Genomic DNA, 23612 nt, shown 5'->3' with positions numbered 1-23612 from the left:
CAAGAATTCTTAAAGAGAGTATCTATAATCTGAAGAGTTTGCAGGCTTTAAGAAGCACTGTGAAAAACCTGATATAAGAAGAAACAGAGTATAAGTCTTTATAAGATCTTCTATTCAGATTGTCTGAACTACAACTGAAGAATGAATATACTCAGTATATTCAGAAACTGCTCACAGCAGAGATCAATTCTGCAGAAATAAAGAATTAAAGAGACTTAAATAATCTCTTATAAAGAGAGAATCAGATTTATATATCTATGAATAAGTTTCTATGTATAGAACTTATTAAAAGATATCATAACTCTTCTCTAGTGAGTTATTTTACAGATACTAGAACTCATAAGTTACTTATAAGAAAATACTTCTGACTGAAGATACAAGAACTTATGAAGAAGATAGTGAATTCTTATACTATTTATCAGAATTCATGAGTAGTGCAGTTCAGATTATATAAAGAACTTACTTCTCTATTCATTTCACAGAAATCTTGAAAATAGCTAGAAATAAATACTCTTATAAGTCTCTCTGAAAGCAAGAACATATATAATGCCTGTTTTAACAGTGTACTGATAATAGTAAATTACTTTATCAAGATAACATACTTTATACTCATCTGTAAAAACTTGAAGTTAAAGAATTTAACTTATATCTTTGTTCATAATGTGATCTGATTGTATGAGTTATCTATAAACATTGTCTCAGATAGAGAATTAATCTTCATAGAAGAGTTCTGATCTGATCTGATAACTATACTGAAGATTTTATAAGATCTAAGCATGACTTTTCATCAACAGACAGATAATCAGACAGAATGCCTGATAAGTATATTAAAACAGTATCTGTAATACTTTATTAATTACAATCAGAATGACTGAGTGCATTGATTATTACTTACAGAGTTCATATATAACAACTTAAAGCATATTAGCACAGATAAAACTCTCTTTGAGATGCTCACTGAGACTCATTCATGAATGATCTTGATGAACCTGTGAGAGTATACTATAGAGTGTGATGATGCCTGTGAACAGGCTGAGAGAATTCAGAAGATTCAGAAGAAAGTCTGTGAATTCTTGAGAAAGACTTAAGAGTATCAGAAGAGATACTATGACTCTAAGTATATTATAAAGAGTTTTAAGAAAGATGATAGAGTCTGACTAAGTCTAGAAAACATCATCATATAGAGATCTAGTAAGAAGCTGAATCTCTTACAGATAGAGTCTTATAAGATTATGAAGAAAATTAACTTATAATTTTATAGATTAAAACTGTTATCTGAGTTGTAGATATACAATGTTTTTCATGTCTCTTTACTCTATAAATATAAGAAATTTTCAGAAGAGAATTCTGTGACTCATCACTCTGTCTGTGAAGTACTAGAGAGTGAAAGAGAATATCAGATTAAAGAAATTATTAACTCAGAGAAGTGAGATTATAAGCTCTGATTCAAGATTCAGTAGTAAGAATATTCTGATAAGATAAATGAGTTCACTTAAGAACTATCTGAGCAGATAAGACATCTGCAGAAGCTGAGACATGACTTTCATACTGTGAATTCTAATAAGTCAGAATGATACAGTCTTCACTAAGAACCTGATTATGATAAAGATATTAATACTATCATTTATGAACTCTAGTCTATAAGATAATGAGTTTCTACTGGAATAAACAGTCTGTAGTGTATATAAGAGAAGAAGAAATCATATTCTTATTAAAGCTAAAAAATAAGAAAATAAACAGAGCTATGAACACAATTTAAAGATTAATAAAGAAAAAAACAAAGAAAACTCAAACTCATATTCTTAATATCTGTGATACTTAACTCTCTCACAACTATCAATTTTTCTCTTCAAAGAAGCAGAGAGCATCATACTCATAGTACAGACAATTATTACATTTGATATGAAGACTGTCAGAAATGTACAGACTTCAGAGAAGCTGAACATCAGAGTATATGCAGTTGCAGCAGAACTTTGAGAACTGGTCATCTGCATATGTGATCAGATATCTCTTACAAAGCTGAGTCTGCTCTCTCAGTTGTACTGAAGTATTCAGCTCAGAAATAATTAATATATAGAGAGAGAGCTCATCTGCTCAGATCAACTTCTGTCATGAATTCATAATATTCATATTGTCTTAATTACCTGGATTTTGCAGGTATCTGAGAACCCATCTCTCATTGACAATGAGATTGCAGAAATGCGCTGCAGTGCGAGAATCATTGATAGAAAACCTAGACATATTCACATATACCTGGTCAGAGATTGTGCAGGCAGAAAGAGAGTGATTATAGGCCTGCAGAACTGTAGAAGACACTGACAACACTGAGAGCTTTATAAGAACTGTTAGCTAGAGTCTGTAAGAAATTACTTATGAGAAGACTTACAGTAAAAGAAGAAACTGCACTGCTTGAAGTCAGAAACTGGTCTGAAGAAGGAATGGGGTGAGCTGCTGGCCTGAAGATTGAGTGCAGTGATGAGACTGAGGAGAATGAAGATATGATTGTGAACAGCAGCATCCCTGCTTCACCAGCTGATAAAAAGCAATCAGAGAAGTCACAGAGACACTTATAAGAAGCTCAGCAACAGTCAGACATCATTTATAAAGATATTGAAATTGAAAAAATTTTTATTCTTGAGAAGTTCTTGAATCAATATGTGAATATTGTCAGAAACACTCTCTCTCTGTCATCTGAGTGAAAACACTTTATGAATAAATAAGAATACTCACAGTTTGTGAGAATGAGAGCTATTATAAAAAAAGAGAAAAGAAGATGAGATTCTACAGACAGATCTGGGATATTTATACTACTCTAAAGAGATTTACTTACACTGTGAGTGATTCTGTGAAACAGTCAGATCACTCTAGTAAATAAGAGTGATTATGAATCACAGGCCTGAATCTTTCTATATAACTACAAAGAGTGATTACAGACTGTGAATATCTTGATTCTACAATTCTACAGAGTTAATAAAAGAATGAAAAATTTCTCACAATTCTACAGTGTTAAAGAACAATGATTTATAAGAATAAGTGAAAGATTAACTCATAAATATTTCTCTTTGATGAGAGTGATCTCATAGAGAGTGATTCATCTGTGAGATGAATCTATGTGATGATCATATAAGAATCTTATGAAAATGATTAAGAGTTAATCAGAACTCTTCTATATAAAAGATGTGAGGATGAATCTGCATGATAGTCAGAGAAGAATCTGCAGATTACAAAGAATCTTATAAAATAAGAAACTGAGTGATAGACTCTTTTTCTTTCACAGTAACAAGAGATTTTTCCTCACTAAGATTTTTTATAGATATGAAGAGTTTTTAGTGAGTATCACTGCAGTACTGAGCTGATTCTATGAAGTCACTCAGTGAAAGGCTTCACAGACAAAGCCTTAGAGAGAGAAGAGTATGTAAGAAATCTCACTTCTGCAGATTCTTTACTTCTATTCCTATCTCTCATATAATCAATAGAACTAGTGGCCCTTGACTACACATAACTATATAGACTGGAGTTCATGAATACTATTCATAACTCAGCTTGAATGCTATTATACATTTGATCTCTACATTTTATCTTTCTACTGCAAACACTTCTAGTAGTTAACAGTACATATCATGCCAAGCTGCAAACACCCGAATAATCGTCTGTGAGCACTTATTCTTACACAGACACGGTTACACAGTCAGTCTAGATAATACTATCTCAAGCAACTTAATACTTCTTAAATATGAGTATCATGTTCTTTCTCTGATTTTGAGAAGATTAAAATGTTGTTCAGGTATACTATGCAGAAGACATTGACAAGGCCTTACAGTGTCTTATTTATATAGATCTGAAAGATAGCTGAAGTGTTATAAAGATTAAAAGATAAAACAAGATATTTAAAATTGCTATACTTGATATAAAAAGTTATTTTTCAAATGTTATCTTCATTAACTCTGATTCTATGATAGATATTCTGTATATCAATCTTTGAGAACATCTTTACTTCAGATAATCAATCAATTATCTCATTAATCAATGATAATAAATAGTAATTCTTAATCATCATCTTATTAAGACCTCTGTAGTCTATACATAGATGTAGTCTATCATTCTTCTTGAGTATAAAGAGTATAGATGTCTCTGTCAGACTCTTTGATAAGTATATTCAGTTTTTTAATTGCACTTCTTCAAGATATTTATACAGAACATTCAATTTCTTTACAGACAAGTTGTAAAGAGACCTGTACAGTATCATTACACTGTCTTCAAGATAAATCTTATATTATATCTTAATATCAGAAAACTTCACTACTTCTCTTTCTGAAAAGACATTCTTATAATCTGTAAAGAGATGTCATATACATTCATCTTTAATAATGAATACTACTGCTAATCTTACAGTGAGAATAATAGCTTCTTCATCTGTCTTCAAGTCTCAATTATCTGCTATACAGTATATTAACTCTATTCTTTTCTCAAGATTCTTCTGATGAAACTCTTCAGATTTCTCTATCACTGTCTCTTTATCAGTGAGATGATACTGTTACATCTGAGTGACTCAATCAATGAGAGAATTGTTTTCTCTCAATTATGAAAGACTTAGAATGATATTCTCATCTATAATGTTAACTGCATGAAGAAGCAGACTGCTCTTCTTGAAGATTTCTTCTAAGTCTGTGATCACACACTTTGCTTAGATTATGCTAAAATAATGATATTTTATATCATCAGTAAATTTTGTATAATCTGACAGATCTATCTTCTTTCAACTCTTCATTAAAGAAAAGAAATAGAATATGAAGTTAATATTCATTCTGAAGTTGAGTAGATATCTCACTAATATCTTCTCATTCAGAGTATGTATTGTAATTGTAACATGAACTCAGAGATATGAGAATTATCAATTCTTCATTTCTTTCTCTACTTTATCTTTCACAGATACATTTGTCAGAAGAGAAGTTAACTTTAAGAAGATATCTTCTCAGTTTCTTCTCTTCTTCAGCTTCTTATAATCACTGATATAGTAATTATCAGCTTCACAGTTGAAACAGAGATCTTTATCAAATCTTTTTTAATATTTCTTTACAGTGAGTGAAGAGTCAGAACACTTGAAATTCTTCTTTACTTTCTTTATACTGAAGCTGTCACAGTGCTATTTAAATCTTATCATTGATTACTTAGAAGAGATCTTGTTAATCTTTTTCTCAGAGAATTGACTATTTAAATAGATTCAGAAAGTCAGGTTGACAAGCTCAGTATAATTGATTAATGAACTCTGATATTATGATATTATTATTCACATCTTATAAGTCAGCTTTGTGAGATAAAGCTGTGTTTTTAATTGATTCAAATTATCAGTCAATTTCTCTCAATATTCTTCAAATCTTGTATTGAAATCAGAAGAATTCTCATTATCTTATTAATATAATAAGTTGAACTGCTATACTGCTGTGAAGTCATAGTTACAGTAATCTTCAATTTAATTCAGTAAAAAGTTCTTGAATTTTTTTTAAGTTATAACAGTATTGATACACTCAAGCTCTCTCTTCTTAATAATTCAAGTAGTTGCAGAGATGTCTCTAAGAAGATTAGTGATGTATATTACTTATATCTCATAAGTATTATACTGACTCAGATTAAGGTGAAATTTCTGTTCAAGAGTATAGATAAAGCTGTGAAATTCAGACAATGTGTTTCTCTTATATCTCAGAGAATCTTCAATCTTAATCTCTCTATCTTCATAACAGATATAGATGTGTAGAGGCTGCAGTGATAACAGAGTGATTAAAGAGCTCATATTAAAATATACAGCAGATTCAGAAATCTCAGATTTCTGCTGAAGTAGAGATGTATACACTCTAAAGAATGATGTAGTGTTTTCTTCAGAGAGTGAGATTGAGTCAGTCTCAGCACAGATGTGTGAGATTATATCAGTCTGTTAAAGCTTGACTGATTCAAACTTGTAATCAGATCAAGTGATTGAAATTATAATATAATAGAATTAAAGTGATAACTAGTCAGCAGTATTATATAGAAGTAGTTGTTTAAGAAGCTGTATAAGTGAGCTTGATTATCTTGCTTAAATAGTGAGCTTGTAGACTACAGAGTTATTGCAAGAATATCACAGATATAATACTTAGTATACTAAGAAGATTATATAAGATATGCAGTAACTCTCATATATATTTCAGTAGAAGAAAAACAAATCACTGACTTCTTTGATAAGAAGTCAGCATCTAGCTATTCTATATAGACAATGAGTGAATACTCTTCTCTTATTTCATGAGTGAGAATAGCTGAAGTGATATCTCAGTGATATCTTATTACTAAGAAAGAGTAATCTGCTGATCTTATATAGAAGTGAGATTCTCATATTTATCAATCAGATCTTTCTATGATATATCTGAATAATGTTATAGAGTGATTGAAAACCGGTTCAGACAGTCTGTGAGATAAATGAAATTATCCGCATGAAAGTGATGAGCCGTATGAAACCGCAGCAAGGCCTTGACGCGGTCAGAGGCGTGATAATAGTAATCTTCAAAAATTAATTAATAATCACTATCACATCTATCTATAACATAAAGATTATCTATATACTTATTAGAAGGTGTAGAATTCACTGTAAGTTAAGATTCTATAGAATTATCTTATTGTGATTGAGTGACTGTAGATTTTATAGATTTGATTTCAATTGATTAAAGAGTCTTATTGAATGTCTTTTTCATCTCATCTGCTCTATGAATTACAATCTTGCAATTAGCATTCTTAATAGTGAGAACTTCATCTACTTGTATCTGTCTGCAGAAGAATTTGATAATCTGATATCTATTTACTCAATAATAATCTGCAAGTTCATTCTCACAGTGCATGTTCAATTCTGCCTGAATCATGCTACTCTTAGAGATCTTGTTCAACTGTCTTATCAAATCAGATGTAAGAGTATTCTTCACATCTTCTAAGGTCTTGACTGCTGTATTAATTTGATGATGTAGTTTTACAACTGTCTCTGAGAAGATTAATTATAAGAAGACAGTTAACAGTTAATCTGCAGATGATGAGATAAAGTGATTGTATACATCATCATTATCATTATATATGTTGAGATTCAGAGCATCATCAATGATAAGAGGTCTCAATTAATTGAGAATTATATCATGATTAACTGAATACATTTCATGATTGATAAAGTCAGCTCTCACAGTATCAGATTTAAATGCTTATAGTCAGATACTCTTCAGATTAGTAAGAAATTATCTATTATTATACTGCTTATATCTGTAGTAAGCAGTCTTATTAACTGTCTTTATATGATAATACTTATACTGCTGAAAAGATACATTATCAAGAGATTATAGAATATGACTTATATAAGATGAGAATCTGAATAGAATAATCTTATAAAGATTACAGTATTGAATAAATTCTTCTATAAGATGAGAATCATTATTATTCATTAATAACAGTTGATGACTGCTTATTTAATGCTTTTTTATCATCTTATTAAACTGCTTGATTCATTCAAATTCAATCTCATCATTTATAAAGCCAGACTCAGATACAGTGATAATATAGTTGTCAGATAAGTTGAAGTATGTATATCAATTCTCTAGATAAATCTTTAATTTCATTATAATCAATGAATTCAATACTGTATTATCTGCACTAATATACTTTATTACTGTTATTAATCTACAGAAGTATGATGACTGTATGATAGAATTCATGTCTTTAAAGATGATTATAACTCACTATTCACATTCTTCTTCTTCTTAAAATTCAATCTCATCAAAGTTGTAGATATCACAGTGAAAAAATTAATTTTAATTAAAGACAGTTTTATATCAATTAAATTAGTTAATAATGAAGCGTATATTCTTATAAGACACTTGTTTTGAATTCATGAGTTTTTACTTGATTCATTTATAATCTGACAGACATTTGATGAATTAGTATATTCATATCTTACTTACTGTGAGAGATGCAGTCTCTGAATCTGTATAATGCTGTCTTAACATGCAGTTCACAGCAGCTTTAATATGCTCAATATGTGATTCAAAGATTGCTTGAGCCAGCGTACGATTTCAGACGTACGCCGGCTTCTTATATATCATACGCTAAATTAATTAGCAGCCGCTATGACCTCTTTACACTCATAAGCAAGTTCAGAAGCAGCTGTGTTATTATCTGATGATTGTACATTCTTCTGAACTATCATATGTTCTTCTGAACCACATTCTTCCTCACCAGATTCAGTCACACTCACGTGACCATGACATTCACTCTAGCTTCATGCAGATTAGTGTGTCACTAGTATTCATGATCTTGTGATCTATCTCTGATTCAGCTAGCATTCTGTGTACACTCTTATAAAGAAACTTTCACTATATTACATCACTCATTCACTAACTTTTCTCATTCTTCAATCATCTTCTTCATCATCATCATCATTGAATATTACTATCTCATTCAAGATTTCTACTTCTTCTTCTGTTCAACTCTTTTCATCTGTTCATCTATCACATTGTATGTGTTTCTGATGATGACTTCTTATTCTCATAACAAGTATCATCATAGTGCTCATACTGAGCAGTTTGTTAGCAGTAAGTGTAATATATTATAAAATGTGATCAGAACTTGTTTATCTTCTAACAATTGTCAGAATATACTACTATAAATGATATATCTTCTTTATCTTCTTATACACTCTTAATCATTTTCTTCTCAGTGAGTTTCTGATTATGTTTTCTGGCATAATTTTATATGAACACAGATGCTGATATATTGTTTTTATTTATATAGAATTCTCACATGTTGACAGATTCATATTCACTGATAATAGTGAACTCAATATTGAATTATTGATCAAGAACTTGAAGAACATGATAATGAAGAAATTGTCTGTATCATGTGTAACTGAGTCTTCTGTGTCTCTCTCTGCTCTCTCTGTTTCTTTCTCTGTCACTCTCTCTCAATCTTCTACATCTGCTTCTGTGTCTGATTCTCCTGCTTCTGCTATCCCTGTTCTCATGACTCTCACTCTCACTACTTCTGGTTTTACTGTCTCTGCTTTCATTATCAGCTCTTCTCATTTCAAGAAGATGTTGTATAGACTTAATGAATCACATTTTTCAGTGTATACACTTCTACTCTTCTTATCAACTCTCAGAATAATTTATTGTATAAAGACTGTGTATAATATAATAATCTGAAGCTCAGTTGCAGATGCTGATTATTATATTCATTTTAAATATTCATGATGAGATAATTATTCATTCATTTCAGAGAATCACTTTCTCTCTTAACAGTGTTAAGATTGTAAGTTTTTCTCTTTTCATCTTTTCTTTCTAATACTGATTTTTCTGTTCTTAGAAGAAATTATTATGAGTTTTACTGTGCACAAAGTCATGATATTCACAGATATTAAGAAGCTTTTCACAACTGTAAAGTTTAACATTATAGAGACATTCACTCTGACAAATTTCTTCAGAATAATAGATTCATATCAGTCTATTCTCTAGTATCTGTCATTCAACTTTGTGATGCAGATAAAAGATATCTGTGTTTTTAAGAACAGAAACATGAATGTTGTACTCTTTTACACTCACAGATATGAGGCTTGTACATCTTGTCTGAGATGTCATTGTGAGAATGAGCTGTGTATATACTGTATTCTGCTTTCTGCATTCTCTCATGTCTCTCTCTCTCTTTCTGAGAAGTCTCATACATGTTGTAATTATGTATACAATTCTAAGATCAGTGAGTATTTATTCAGTAATTGTTATCTCTGCTTTTACAGTGTTATATACTAATAATGATTCTTAGTTGCTTCAGTGTCAGAGATCATTCTAATCAAAGATAATAACACTGCTGAGACTACTCTCTTCTGCTCTTAAGCTTCTCTTATTACTTTCTCTTCCTTCTCTGCAGAAAAGATTGTACACATTTCAGATTATAAGTGTTCAGCTCTGAGTGACTCTCACTGTTATTCATTCAGTTCTGTATCTTCTTCTTCTTCTATTTCTTATATCTTCACTTTGTTTGCTCTGGCTTCTGATTCTGTGAGTTTCACACTCTTCTTCAATTTCTCTATGCATATGCGTGTGCATTTCTATATTAACATTTCAGTCAATCTTGTAATAAATGATATTAATGTTATACACAGAGCAGTAGAGAAATCAGAGACATGCATGATATTATTGCAAGAGTGACTTGCAGCTCTCAAATTCCTTACAGATCTTGAGTTTTGAGATTTTCTTTGTTTTTAACATTTTTCAGGTGATGTGATATTGAAAATAGATTAAATATATGATGTATGAAAATGAATGAGATGTGTATAATAACATTTATCTTTTACAGCTAACTCTTACAGTTAGTAATCAATTCATTATTTCTTTTCTTTTCTTACACTTTTTCTTTATCTGCTAGTCACTACTCTTACATAATCTCTATATGATACAGTATTCAGTGACTAGGTTCAGCAGCTTTCACTTTTTATAATTCTGTCTCATACATTATACTGTCTCTCTTCACTCACTCAGATTACTACAGTGAACAGCTTATTAAAACTAATCTCATCTGATCTCTAAGCATTCTCAGAGATTGAGATGACTTGATTCTATGTATCTGCAGATATTTCAGATAGTTTGTCCTCTGTGATCTCTGTGATTGAACTGATATAAACAGTTAAATTCAACTCTGAATTTCTTTTTCTTCTGCAACCTGATTCATGTGTAAGTCTGCTACTTTGAGATTACTCTTTATCATGTTACATCTGCTGTCTGCAGTGTATTATTATATGATCAGCTACAGTCTTATCACTTATTGAAGTGTGATATTCATCTGATTTCTTCATTGCTTCTCATTCTTTTCTTATAATTATGAAAAGATTAGAATAAGTGAGATTATCTAGTTTATAAGTATCTATAATTTCTCTTACTTCATGAGACTTTTCAATTGTAAGCTTCTTCTTTTTCAATACTGATAATAGTGCTGTGAATAATCATAATCTGCTCAGGTCTTGTATCTTTACTTTTATAAGTCATGAATTATTGATTAAGTTGTATAAGATCTGTCTCTCTGATTATTATTATTATTATTATTCTTCTTCAATTATAGATGTATGCAGTCAGAGACTATGACATCTACCTGAGAACTAAAAGTTCTCAGGGTTTTTCCTATGTCTGTAAAGTTAACTATTATACATTCATCAATTTCAGATATGCAAAATCAGAAAATTCCAGCTCAGAATACAAAAACTGTTTACAAATTGCAGTGTTTTAACATCTTTTAAGACTTTGAAATCATTTGACAATATCATGACAAAGGAAAAGAGAAAAAGAACACAGTCTCAAAGATAGACACATTAAATAAATAGATAGAAAGAAATTGAAAGAAAAAGATAAAGATAAAGATAAAGTAAAGAGAGACTATAACAAAACAAATAATTAAAAGAGAGTGTATAGCTGTTTCAACAGACTATATCTGATTGATTTCCTTCTCTTCATATTCAGATAATTCTGAATTTAGTCATTTTCTTATAGCTGCTTGAGTTTCTGATAGAAAGTCTATTAAGTATTTAATTCCTGTCTCAGTTGAGAATAAGAATCTCATATTTAATTGATTTAGATCATACTTCTCTTTCAATCTGGCTCTGAGACTATTGTATAATGCACAGTGCATTACAATATACTCAGAATTCTCATTTGTATTGCAGAATGAGCATTCTATTGAGTCAAATCTATCATCAAATCTTTGTATATAAGATTTGAAATAGCCATGTCCTAGTTTCAGCTGTATTATAGATGAGAATATTTTCTTTTTACATTTAATTGAACAAGATTTTCACTTGAGTTTTGTTTCAAATCTTGAATAATGTATACTCTTCTTTTGTTTCTGCCAGCTTTCATTTCACTTGTCTAAACAAGATTCTTTTATTTTTCTCTTTATAAAAGACCAGGACACAATTTTTTGAATAGATCTGCTTAATTCTGCACTCTTTTTTACAGCTGAATCAGTCAATTCATTGCCATGAATATTCATATGAGCAGGAACTCAGTGCAGATGTATTATCAGCTTTGATGTTCTTCTCTTTCAAATTTTCAAAACAGAGTTTAAGATCAGTTCAAGATTCATTTGATTATTATGAATCTGACTATTTCTAAGTCTTTTTAAAGCAGCTTGACTATCAGAGAATATTCATACCTCTTTCAAACTATTTCCTCTTTTATGAGATTTTATTTCTATGAGTTTGAAAGCTTTCACTATTATAAATAGTTCAGCATCAAAGACTTCAGATTCACAGCCTAGATTTCAGAAATCTGAGATAAAATTGATATTATCTTCAGTATAAGCAATGTCTGCATCTAATCTATTCAGGTTCTTATTTTTTGAGTCATCTGAATAAATCAGAATAGAGTCTTTTATATTGATTGTAGAAATTCTCTTCAAATGCTGTTCATATTCTTTCTCTTTTGATAGTTCACTTATTTGTAAGTCTATAAGAGATTCAAGCTTTTCTCTTCAGAGAGATAACTTCTCATGATCCACTTTTTCAACATTTAAAGAAGAAAATTGATTTTTAATCAGAGAGTATAGTCTATAAAGTTGAGAAGGCATTTTCTTTGAAGAATCATTTTCATTTCAATCAAGAAATCTATTCCAATCCAGTTCATTTCCAGAGTTAATTGATGAAAATGAAGAAGAGACTCTTTCTCTGATTATATGATTTGAGCTCATCTTTATAACTCTCAGTGCATAGTTCATACAGGCCTTTTCAAATCTAATAGCAGAAGAGGGAATTGAAGCTTCAATTTTCATTGCTTTAATAGAAGATGATTTGAATGCTTCTAGAATTCTTCTCAAGGCTCTGTTTTGCAGACTTTGAAAGAGTTCAGTGAAATTTCCTTGATTATTTCATCAAACTTGAACTTCATAATCAGCTACTGATGTAATGCAGGCTATATATAACTGTCTCATAGCCTGGAAGAATAGACCTCTCTCTGTATTTGATAGTCTGATTATGTTATTCAATAGTCTTTCTGCCTTGACAGTTCTTTGTTGAATGTGATATTTAAAATTCAACTTGGAGTTTAACCATACTCCTAATCATTTGATATTTACACTGAGTTTAATCTCTCTATTTAAAAGAGTTAGAGATAGTTCCTTCTCATTGAATCTAGAAAAGAAATGAATTAACTCAGTTTTATTCATGTCAAATTGAATTTGATTGATATCTACTCTAACAAAGATTTCCTTTGCAGCTTCTTCAATTACTTTCAAATTCTCTTTGATAGTTTTTGAGCTGTAGACTAGACCAATATCATCCACATAACTCAGAGATCACACTATTCTCATATTTCTATTTTTGAATAGATATACAGTGTATATTGCAAATAAAATGAGTGAGATTGAAGATCTCTGTGATACTTCTATTTTTATCTCAGTCTTGTCTTATTTCATTCCATCAAAGAAGAGTTGTATAATTCTTTTAGACATAAAACAGTTAACTCATTTTATTAGAGAAAGTGACAGTTTTAATATCTTCAATGTCTGAATTAACTTTGACTTTGAAACATGATCAAATGCTTCTTTTATATCAATAAAAACTGCAGTTGAGACCAGACCCTCATGCTTTGCTATTTGAATATCATGAACAACTGAGAGAACAGTGTCAATTGCAGAACACTGTTTTCTATCTCTCATTTATTCACTGAATAAAAGAGAATCACCTATAGAGCTTATAAAAGATAGTCAAGTAGCTATTATCTTTTCTAAAACCTTTCCTAGGCAGTTCAATAGAGATATTACTCTATATGACTTAGAAATTGAAGTTTTTCTATTAGGTTTTGCAAGAATCACTTCAGTGGCTTCTCTCCAGCATTCAGGATGATATTCATTTTTCAAGAGATTGAAAAAGAGCTCAAAATATTCATTCTTTAAGTAGGAATATGTATTGTCTCTCTGATTCTTTCAATGTATATATTTTCAGAGAATGTGATTTGAGTATTTTATATAACTTAAATTATCTAGATTGAAACTTCTCAGAACTCTCATTGTATACAAGAACTCACATTCTTATCTTGAGACTCAATTTCTTAACTAGTGAGTCTTGTATTCTTTTCAATTGAATTGCTCAGTTCAGAAGTAACTCATTAGCTTTTGCACATGTGTGACTGATCTCTTTCAATCTTGATTCTGTGTTCACAACTGTTACGTCTGTGACTGTTGCATTCACAGCTGCTCTTTTCTTCCTCATCTTTTTCAAAGCATTCTTTGAAATGCATAGATGCAATTCATATAACAGATAGAATGATGAACACTTGAAGACTGCATACTGCTGAATTCGCGTGACTAATAGCATCTGACTGAGATATTCATTTCATAATCTTATAGGCTTGCTTACTAGATATTTTATCAGCATGTTATTCAAGATTTCATTTAAGTGTTTCATCTTCCTGTTTATCTGTGAATGATATGATGTTGTTCTACAATGTCTTGTCTGTAACTGGCTTATAAAATGCCTCATCACTCCTTCTACAAGATTTACACTATTATCAGTTAGAATCTCGCACAGCATTTCATAGTTGACATAGATCTTATTATATAGAAACTTCATCATCATCTTCTCTATCATCTCTGAAACTGCTTTTGTGACTGGTCAGTCAGTAGCATAATCAATAGTAGTGATTATTCATTGATTTTCATTTAACATTTGCAGTAATATGTCTATGAGATTCACTTCTTATCATTTGAACAGTTGTATTGTACACTTCATCTGATGTTGTACTTTCTCATGTTCTAATCCTTTCTTAGATTCTTTCACAATCTGATAATTCAGGCACTTGTGAGTGTATGTCTGAATGTCCTCAGTCATGCTTGACCAGTATACTCTTGATTTGAGTATACTCATGAGTTCAGAGCTTTCTAAGTGACTGAATTCCTTGTGTATGTGAGTTATCAAGTCATGTCTAAATGAAGATTCTAGATAGAGAGCTTCTGTATATTCTAGATTGTGATAAAGCATAACATTATTTTTTAATTTCCTCAGCTTGAAGTTCAGAAGCATCTCTTCTACTACTTTTATAAGACACTTATCATCTGACACCTTGTCATTCTTTAAGTAAGAGATCATGATGTTCACTTATTCTGATTTCTTGTATCTTCTCAGTATATTTAATGCAAATGTCTCTTGTATCTGATTCACAGAACTCTCACTTATGAAATCAGATCTGTAACTGATTGTATCAGATATCACAGTGTCTGATCTCTTTCAGTATTTAATATGAAGATTATACACTTGAAACTCTGAGATTTAACATGCTAAGTATTTGAAAGATTTTATTATTAATTATAGATAGATAAGACTTTCATGATCTGTGATCATCATTGTTATATATCTGTTATCAATATATCTATTTCATAACATCAGTATATGCTTGATTGCTAGTAATTTCTTTTCATACACTGAGTAATTGAGCTTGACATCTGATAGTTTTCTATCATTATACATCACTGAGTGCAGCTTGTCATTCTTGCTCATCTGTAGAAGAGTGTCTCTGATAGCCTATTCAGATATATCTATCTTAATGTAGAAAGATTTATCACAATCTGATTGAATAAGTACTGAGAATGTTGTTACACATTCTCTCAGTGTGAGAAAAGCCTCTTCATACATAGTATTTCAGATAATTGAATGAAACTTCTTCTTTTACAGATTTGCATCTCTTTCTCTTAAGAGATCTAAGAGTGATGTAGATATTCATGTGAAATCCTTGATGAATCTGCAGTAATATGAGATTAACTCAAGAAACTGTCATATATAATGTACATTTCTCAGCTGTGACTAATTCACTATGACATTCAATTTCTTCAGAATGAAGTGTATACAGTCATTACTCACTATATATTCTACAAACTTCAACTCTTTCATTTCAAATATATACTTGATTAATTTGATATAGAGCTTATACTCTGCCAGAGTTATAAGCACTTTATCAAGATGCTTCAGATATTTATTATATGAGTTTGAAAAGACTAGAATGTCATTAAGATATACAAGATATGAGATTTCATTCTATTTATAAAGAATTGTATTCATCATTATTTAAAAGATGATAGATACATTTATCAGACTGAATGATATTATCAGGAATTTAAACTTCTTTCATTGTGTATTAAATGCAGTTCACAGAACTGACAGTTCATCTACACAGATCTGTCAGTATTCTGAGAGAAGATTGATCTTTGATAGATATCAGGCATTTTCAACTGTATTTAACTGTTGTTAAATCTGTGACAGTGAATATTCATTCTTGATCATAAGCTTATTAAGTACTTGATAATTAATACACATTCACTACTTCTCACTCATCTTTTTCATGAATAGAACTGGAAAGTCTCACATACTTAATAAGAGTCATATGAGATCACATTCTAGAAGATCTGTGATCTGACACTTCTGTTCTTCAAGATATGTTTGTGACAGAGAGTATGCATTCTGATTGACTGGTTTTGCATTCCTCATGTTAATCTTATATATAAATCCTCATTCTGACAGCAATTCTGATGAAAGATCTGTTCAGAAGATCTTTTCATACTTCTTTAGAAGCTTCTTTATATGCTTGTTCTTCTGTATATTCTTTATCTTGGTTTTCTCTGCTTTCAGATTCTGTATGATATACAGAATGCTTTCAGATGAGGTCTTGTGAATCATTCTCTTTACTTGTTAATATGTAAGCAGATTTAACTCTTCTATATCAGAGATGTGAAATGTTCTTCTCATATCAGTTGATAGAATCATATGAATCATTTTTTTTCTATTGATCAACTGTATATAATATGTTTATCATTGAATCTGCAGATTGAATCTTTGAAATTAATTAAGTCTGAGAATAAGATCATATTTCATGTTCTGCAGCTCTTGTGCTTAAATATAGCAAGATCATTCTTCAAAGTACAAGAGAACTCTTACTCTTACAGATGATATCAAATATTAATTATCAGATAATCTTATGTATCAGAGATTCTTCACTTAGCAGACTTCTTTCAGTCTTCAAATTATATAATTATTAATATATTGTATAAAAGCTTCTATATCTGCTAACACTTTTGCAGTCATCTCTCAATTCTTATTCAAGTATCTCTTATACATTAACATTTCAGGTCTCAAGATATTAAGATGAGTATTCACTTTATTCTCACTCACATCTCAGTCAGAAGCCTGCTTTCTATTGATATTTACAGAATTCAGAGAGTTATCTAACATGAGCATCTCTTTCACTTTAAAGACTTTTCATAGAATATCAGTGAGTGTCTCTGAGCTCACTGATTCTGCTAGTTTTTTAACTCTCTTACTTCTCTTGACTGTGCATGCTGAGTGCAATCTTTTATATCATGATTTTGATATCTGCAGTTGAAGCAAGCTCAATACTCATAATATTAAGATTTTCACTCAGAAAATCTCTTTTTCAGAGAATTCAGTGCTTTAGTGATAATATTCAGATCTAGATTCATTGTATTCAGATATATAACTTATGTTATAGAAGTCTGATTACTCATTCTCTGCTGAGATTAGACTGATCATGTGACCGTGTCTGGGACCAGGACCAGATTTTTTGATAGTCTCATTACCAATTCAACTGATCCCATTACACGGTTTTAACATTAGATAGTAGTCTTATACTGTTTCAGTGAGACTTACTGTCTACTCTTATCACATTTTTCAAATGAGACCATGATTTCCACTTCTCAATTTAAATTATTTTTATTGCTTTAAATGACTTTAAATCTCATTTGAGTGTTATCAAAAAGTGTTACTTTTTAAAAAATTAAAAATAGTCTAAAAAAACCTTAAAATGTCTAAAAATAGTAACTTTATGCCAAGAATGAGACTAAATGAGACTAAATAAGATCACTTTCTCATTTTTTTCAAGTCATGGTTTCATTTTAAGATCTGATATATAGTCACTTTACATGTTTTCTTAATAGCCAGTTCCAGTGGGATTCACGCCAAGAAATGTATGAGACCAGATCAAATGAGACTAAACATGAAATTCATGGTCCCAGCGGTCAGTCTAGCTGAGATATACTTGATTACAGTATTTTCTATTATAATTGACTTACTTATTCTCATATAATGAGAATATTATATGCTTTCTTCACTGTATCTGACTGTGAGATTAAGCATTTTCATTCTGCTCTCAACTCAGATGTAAGATCATAAATAAAGATTTATAAATAGAAAGATGTTGAAAGCTCTTCATTCAATATAAGATAGTGTAAGCTGAAGTGTGTGAAGTATAATATAAAATTACTCACTTATCTACACTCAGTGAAGTATTTATAATACTTATCTCATATATTCACTTTCTCAAAGTTATGCAAGATTCATTTGAAAAACTCATTTCATATTTATGAAAATGAATATTACTTCAGATCTGTGAGATTTATCTTTTTATTAGTTATTTATAATAACTTTGCTTTTCTGTATAGAAATGTGACAGATCTTAAGACTTATTAAAATTTTATTAACTGTCTGTCTGTGAGTTTATATTCAATCTGATAATATAATTGCATCTGACTTAGCTAGCTGATTACAGCATCATTTTTTCAGTTGTTATTAAAGCTTGATAACTTCAGCAGATCTCTCAGCTTGATATATCTCATGCTCAGATTCTCATTCTGCATAGCAGTCTCTGATAATATATACACTTCTAAAGAGATTATGAATAATTATGATAAAATCTTCAGATTCAGTGTAGTTATTTATCTATGTAATCATTCAATCTTTTACTGCAGGTCTAAGATCTGATTTTCTCTATTTTTATTAATAATGATAATTGTATTAATGAAGCTCTTCATAGTGAATACTTGATCTGCAGTGAATATCAATTGTTGTTTGACTTTTATCTCAGCCTGTCACTGTGTATGCAAGATCTTAATCTTATTTAGAATTCTTATACATATACAGAGCTTTAATTTCAGTTCAGTGATTTCAGTTACTTTTCTTACTATTTTGAGTAAACTCTCTGAGAGATTCTGTATATCTTTCAGTTCAGATAGCAGAGAAGAGTGTTATTCATTTCAGTAGTTTCTTATTAATTATATAATGTCTATCATTATATTACTGTATGATTTCTGTTATTATTATATAACTTCAGTGATGACTACTTCTCTCTTTTTTATTCTTCTTTTAAGTAGAAAGTAAACTTCTTTGAATCTGATTCACTGCTTTCATTCTCTTTCTCACATCTCATCTGTTCATGTCTCATACATGGCATTCATCTGAGTGTGAAGTTTTTTCTTAATAAGTAAAGTAGTATTAATCAGATACTCTTCTACTCATCACTCTTTATACACTATCTTTTGAAATATTCTAGAATCACACTGACATGATAACTATAAATCACTTCATAGACAGAATTATCACACTCTGAAGAAGTCTGCACTTCTCACCAGTTTTTAGACATGCTATCAGATATGACTCAAAGATTGCTTGAGTCAGTGTACAATTTCAGGCATACACTGGCTTCTTATATATTATATGCTAAATTAATTAGCGGCCGCTATGGCCCCTTTACACTCATAAGCAAGTTCAGAAGCGGCCGTGTTATTATCTGACAGTTGTACATTCTTCCGAACCACTGTACATTCTTCTGAACCACAAATAATGAGTGAATAAAAATTAATGTTTAACTGATGAATTCATATCTTAATTATCTCTTCCTGACTGTCATTCAATACTCAATTCAGTGAAATCCTCATAGTTCTTGATTTCTTCTCATTGATTCTCTCATACAAGGTGACATATGAGACTTTGAATTCTTATGACAGAGATGTGATTTTTAATTTTGAATTGCTTTTATACACATCAACAGCTCTTTACAACTGCTCCTCAGTGTAATTAGAAGATTTAGACATGATTATAATTAATGATGATTATTTGAAGATGAAGAATGAAGATATTGAAAATATTTTCTTTACAGTGTGGTTTTCCGTATGCTGTGGCGCACTCACTACAGAGAGTGAGTAAGCATGGCACGGTTAAAATCACCTATTGTGCCACGAAAGATGGACAAGGGATGGCCGTTGATTGGCCTTGCCTTGCATTGCATTTGAAGATCCCAGTTAACTAACTAACTTACCAATCAGAAGCTGCCCGCGATGTCAGCGGTTTACTATCTTGTAACCCATACATTTCTTAGTGTGAGTCCCACCAGGACTGAGCATCAAAAAAATCTGAAAATGGATAGGCAAAAAAAAGAACTTTTGGGGGCGGGGCCCCACATGGGACATTTTGTGGTCTCACACAGCAAATGAGAGCCATATCATATCAAGCTCTTGCAAGCAGTCGGCCTATTTGGTTCTTTTTCATTTCTCTCTTTCCAAAGATACAACACGTGGTCAGTGTTGTTCTTCCATCTGGCACATAGTACAGTACGGAGTAGATAGAAATGCCAGGCGTCCGGTGGGGGATCGATCATTAATCATTCGTCTTGCTTTCTGTGCATCGACAGGCATTCCCGAGGCTGAAAAGCCGTCCCAACGCATCAGGTACGTGTGAATGGTTGCTTTTTAAAGGTGCTTGGCGGCAGCTCGAGGCAATACTCACTATTGAGAAATGCACATAAATAGCCCCAAAGAACCATCTTCAATTGTATCCATTCTCTCGTATGGAAACTCATTTCCATTCAGGCTGTTCTCACACACGGTATATCTCTAGATGCACATGCATATTGTTATAACTACTCCGTACTCACGCGTCAATAAAGGCCGCATAAAACTCGGCGAAAATGTGCATGAAAGAGACGCCAAATACATACACTTGGGGAGCTAGCTGTGGGCACACCGCGCCGGAAGGAAACACCATTCTCCACTGGTGTGTGTGATCCCGCAACTGAGAGAGGTTCACCATGTCCAAATCCAGAACCAACTACCACCAAGGCTTAAAGCCGTGGTTACGCACAACGAAACGTCTGCCCTAATTGCCGCAACAAAAAGCCTCCTACTGGACCAAAGGATGGTGACGGAACAGGAGCTGGAGGCTCGAGCTCCGCATCCGTTGCTCAACCCCAAGGCGTTACTGTGGGTGCCTAGTTTGTAAGTCTAACTTGAGTGTTAGGTTTTATTTATTAATGACACTAATTCTAGAATTAGGCTCGTGGCAATTACAACTGGGAGGAGTGAGAAGTTAAAATCAGAAGGATAATAGTTCAGGAAGTGTATTAGTGATCTGTTATGGTGTCTTGCGGGATATAGCCTTGTAGCATAGAAACTTTCTGGCAACGTTTATGGATTCGAATGATAGTAGAAGACGTTTTGTTCGGTGATTGTGAACGTGGGCAAAGCTAAAATGAATTCTTGAGATAAGAGCTGGGCCCACTGAGAAGATAATAGTAGAACATCGGAAGCACCTTATTTCTACATGATGTAAACAACCTGTAGCCAGCAAATCCTCAACAACTGTTGGGCAACATTGATGCGTCCTCCCCTCTCACCACTTCATGCCAGAAAAAGCATTGCAGTCTTCATACAGCGATTTTATAGTGCCATAGCTATCTGTCCAGCATTTGTTGATGATATCATCGTAAACTAGGCCGCTTGTTGCAGGGAGATTCTCTGGCTCGGGCCAGCAATCATGTTCAAAATAATCATAGTAGAAGACCCGCCATGCTGCAATAGAATAAATAATACACCCAAGACTAAGTATATCAACTCGTGACAATGGATCTTTCGCGCAGACCTCTTCCATATCAGCATCCAATGCATGCATTGTGGCGTTGGCAAAATCAACAACCTTCAAAGTGCCATTCTCAACAAGTATATTGTTGGGCTTGACATCTTGATGGAGAACTTTTTGAGAGTAGATATACCAGAAAGTCTCCACTAGCAATTGAATCCAGGTGGTGCGAATTGTTTCTGATGGCTTGTCATGGCTTTGAATATAGCATTCCAGATCTCCTTCCTTTGCATATGCCAACCTTATCGCACCGGTTACTTCGTCGTGGACGCCCAAGTATGAAATAATCCCTTTATGACTCCCCAGACGCTCGTAGACCAGTCGTTCGTTAATGATCATATCGCGGTACATCTGATTGTATGGATCATTATTCGGAATGACCTTCGGGTGTTTCACAATGGTATCTTCGTCGATTTCACAGATGATTCCGGAAAACCCAATTGATATACATTTCGGCGGCTGCTTCACGTGCAAGATTATCTCATTGCCAGACTGTTCGACGGTTGGGCGGTCAGCAACGACATAGTTTGACTCTTCGGGCGATTTGGCATTCTACATAATCAAGTCAGTAGGCGGCAGTTGTAGCATTATTAGCTCACTGACGTGCTGGAATTGTGCTTTTGTACGTCCAAGTTCAGCATCGTCGTTGAGAGTTGGTGTTGCTGTCGCGCCGCGGTAACGGGGTAGATAAATGCTCCTAATGAATTTAGAGATAAAACCCCAGAGCGACGACCATATGTGCCAGCGAAAAGGACTACTAAGAGACAGCATAGATGATTCTTCTAGTATCCTTTGATGGTCTCTGCTACGGTCAGGGAAGGAAGGACAAACGAAGCCAAGAGGATCGTGGTGAGAACTAATTGTGCCGCTGCTTACTCATCACCTCTAGTTAGTGAGTGCACCACACCAAACAGGAAGCAGAAAACTTGACCTCGCTAAGTGCGCCACTTGACCTCGTTATGTAAGCTGACCTCACAAATGTGGCCCGTGCCACTATCTGACCTCACTCAATACATCTTTTCTTATAATTTGAAACCACTCTTTCTTTCTTAATTATTTACCATCAATTCTATAATCAATTTAAAATTAATTTAAAATCAATTTAATACTGAAATTATTCTTGAATTTAATAATAAAGTAAGTATTTATATAATTTACACTGAATTAATTATTAACTGATTTTCAATCAATTATTAATTACTTAAATATACAGATTGAATTTATTTTATTACTATAATTAATTAACAATTAATTCAGAATTAATTCAAAATCAATTCAAAATTAATTTAATACTGAAATTATTCTTGAATTTAATAATAATACTGTGTAAGAGATCTACACTGAATAGATCAGTATAATATTATAGGTCTTATAATAATATAAAACTCTTAAATACAAGTATAGATATAATGCTACAGTGACTCTAAGCAATGTTGAAATTACAATAGTAATAGATAGCAGACATGCATGTGACTTAACAACTTTAATATGAAGAGATTCAACAATTAACTCATGTAATTTCAACATTCACAGAATTAAATACAAAAGTACTGAAAGAACACTTAGATGCTTCTGTATATTTTCATTCTTCATAATGAGTAGAGAGTGAGGTTGAAAGTATTAAAATATGTGAGAGCATCTAAGCATTCTTTCAGTGCTTTTGTATTTGATTCTGTGAATGTTGAAATTGTGTGAGTTAATCATTGAATCTCTTCATATTGAAGTTATTGAGTCACATGCATGTCTGCTATCTGTTGCTGTTGTAATTTCAACATTGCTCAGAGTCACTGTGACATCGCATCTATACTCGCGTTCGAGAGTTCCATATTATCATTAGACATGGTTATATCGATCGTCGGATGTATGATATCTGTGAAATCTG

General features: G+C 31.9%; 1 protein-coding gene across 1 annotated transcript; it reads right to left on the bottom strand.

The window, feature by feature from the left end:
• Positions 1-20580: 20580 nt before the first annotated feature.
• On the bottom strand, positions 20581-22706 carry BDBG_08671 (serine/threonine protein kinase). Its single transcript, XM_002620826.2, has 3 exons — positions 22334-22706; positions 20814-22282; positions 20581-20735 (listed from the first exon to the last, which is right to left on the bottom strand). The coding sequence occupies exons 1-2, from the start codon at positions 22499-22501 to the stop codon at positions 21485-21487; spliced, it is 966 nt and encodes a 321-aa protein (XP_002620872.1). The 5' UTR covers positions 22502-22706; the 3' UTR covers positions 20581-20735; positions 20814-21484.
• Between the last annotated feature and the right edge of the window lie 906 nt (positions 22707-23612).

Source organism: Blastomyces gilchristii (assembly GCF_000003855.2).
Source record: "Blastomyces gilchristii SLH14081 genomic scaffold supercont1.27, whole genome shotgun sequence".
Lineage (NCBI taxonomy): Eukaryota > Fungi > Ascomycota > Eurotiomycetes > Onygenales > Ajellomycetaceae > Blastomyces > Blastomyces gilchristii.
The sequence above is the reverse complement of the archived record's forward strand: the minus strand, read 5'-3'. Positions and strand labels throughout refer to the sequence as shown.

Excerpts from the sequence above, each read along its gene's own strand:
- BDBG_08671 (XM_002620826.2), bottom strand. The coding sequence starts at position 22,501 with ATGCTGTCTCTTAGTAGTCCTTTTCGCTGGCACATATGGTCGTCGCTC. Across the intron at positions 22,283-22,333 it reads CAAAAGCACAATTCCAGCAC|AATGCCAAATCGCCCGAAGA; the intron begins GTCAGTGAGCTA and ends TTGATTATGTAG.